Source organism: Apis dorsata, unplaced genomic scaffold (assembly GCF_000469605.1).
Source record: "Apis dorsata unplaced genomic scaffold, Apis dorsata 1.3 scaffold_575, whole genome shotgun sequence".
NCBI classification, from domain to species: Eukaryota; Metazoa; Arthropoda; class Insecta; order Hymenoptera; family Apidae; genus Apis; species Apis dorsata.
Window position 1 is genome coordinate 203,658 of NW_006263785.1, and position 1,180 is coordinate 204,837.

The 1,180-nt window shown below is 16.8% G+C and overlaps 1 protein-coding gene across 1 annotated transcript in view; it reads left to right on the plus strand.

Annotated features, from left to right (window-relative positions):
• The first annotated feature begins 290 nt into the window (after window positions 1-290).
• The window catches only part of LOC102677498 (lipase 3-like), a 6,197-nt gene continuing 5,307 nt past the window's right edge, over window positions 291-1,180 (plus strand). Inside the window, exons 1-2 of the mRNA XM_006620983.2 lie at window positions 291-642; window positions 924-1,043. Of these exons, the coding sequence (XP_006621046.1) occupies window positions 604-642; window positions 924-1,043 (159 nt within the window). The 5' untranslated portion in view covers window positions 291-603. The remainder of the gene's footprint in view (window positions 643-923; window positions 1,044-1,180) is intronic.

Sequence of the window (1,180 nt, forward strand, 5' to 3'; positions counted from 1 at the left end):
GTATATAAGATTTATTTATATTATCATTATATATATATTTATATTATCATTAGTATATAAGATTTTATATATATGTAATATTTATATATAAGATTTATATATATTATATTACATATAATATATATATATATGTATGCATAAATCAATAAATATAGAAATTATAATATAGAAATAATATAGAAATTAACTTCTAAAAATGATATAAAATAGTAATTTTTTTCACATATTTTTTATCTTCATAAAAATATTAAAAATATTAAAAGTAATAAGTAATAAGAACGCATGCGTGTAAATCAGTATCTCAGACACCAATGCGTTCATGACAGTATAACGCAATATGTTATCATAAATTTGTTGAGATTTATTTAAGTCTGTGAAGTTATATCTTAAAAATTTAAATTACGTGAAATTATTTTGATATTTCTCGATTTTTCTATATTTGGATAATATTGCATTCAAAATTTTAATTTCTTATAAAATCAATTCGCAAAAAAATAAAATCAAATAATAGGTAAAGAAAAATAACAAGAAGAAAAAGGAATCATTATTCTTAGTGAAAGTTTTTCATCACGAAAACTCAATCTTTCATCAGCTACTCATATAATGAATGCAACCAATCAGGATGAAATTCATATGACAACAGTGAGTTCCTTTTTCTTTTTTTTATATAACTTTATTTTTAATTAAACTTTATTTATAGTTATTGATAATATAATATATTTTAAACTATCAGTAAGTTATTCATTAAATAATTTTATTTTGTAGAGACTTATTTATTTGTTAAAATTGTTTTGCACATTTAAAATATATAAATATAAAGATTTTAAAAATATTTTAAAATATCTTTTTAAAAAATAATTAAATAATAAAAATATTATATATTATATAATTTTATATAACAAAAAAAAATAATTTTTTTTTAGCCTGAATTAATTACAGCCCATGGTTATAAATCAGAAATACATCATATTTGGACAGAAGATGAATATTGTTTAGATATACATCGAGTTCTACCAAAATCATATCAAAATTCTAATTACAATGTAAGTAAATGAAAATTGATAAAAAATCAAAGATAAATATTTATTTTTAAGAGAAATATATTTTTTAGAAAGAATGTTATATAAATTATGCATTTATCTTTATAATATATTCTTTTAAAAAATTGAATTTTAAAAAT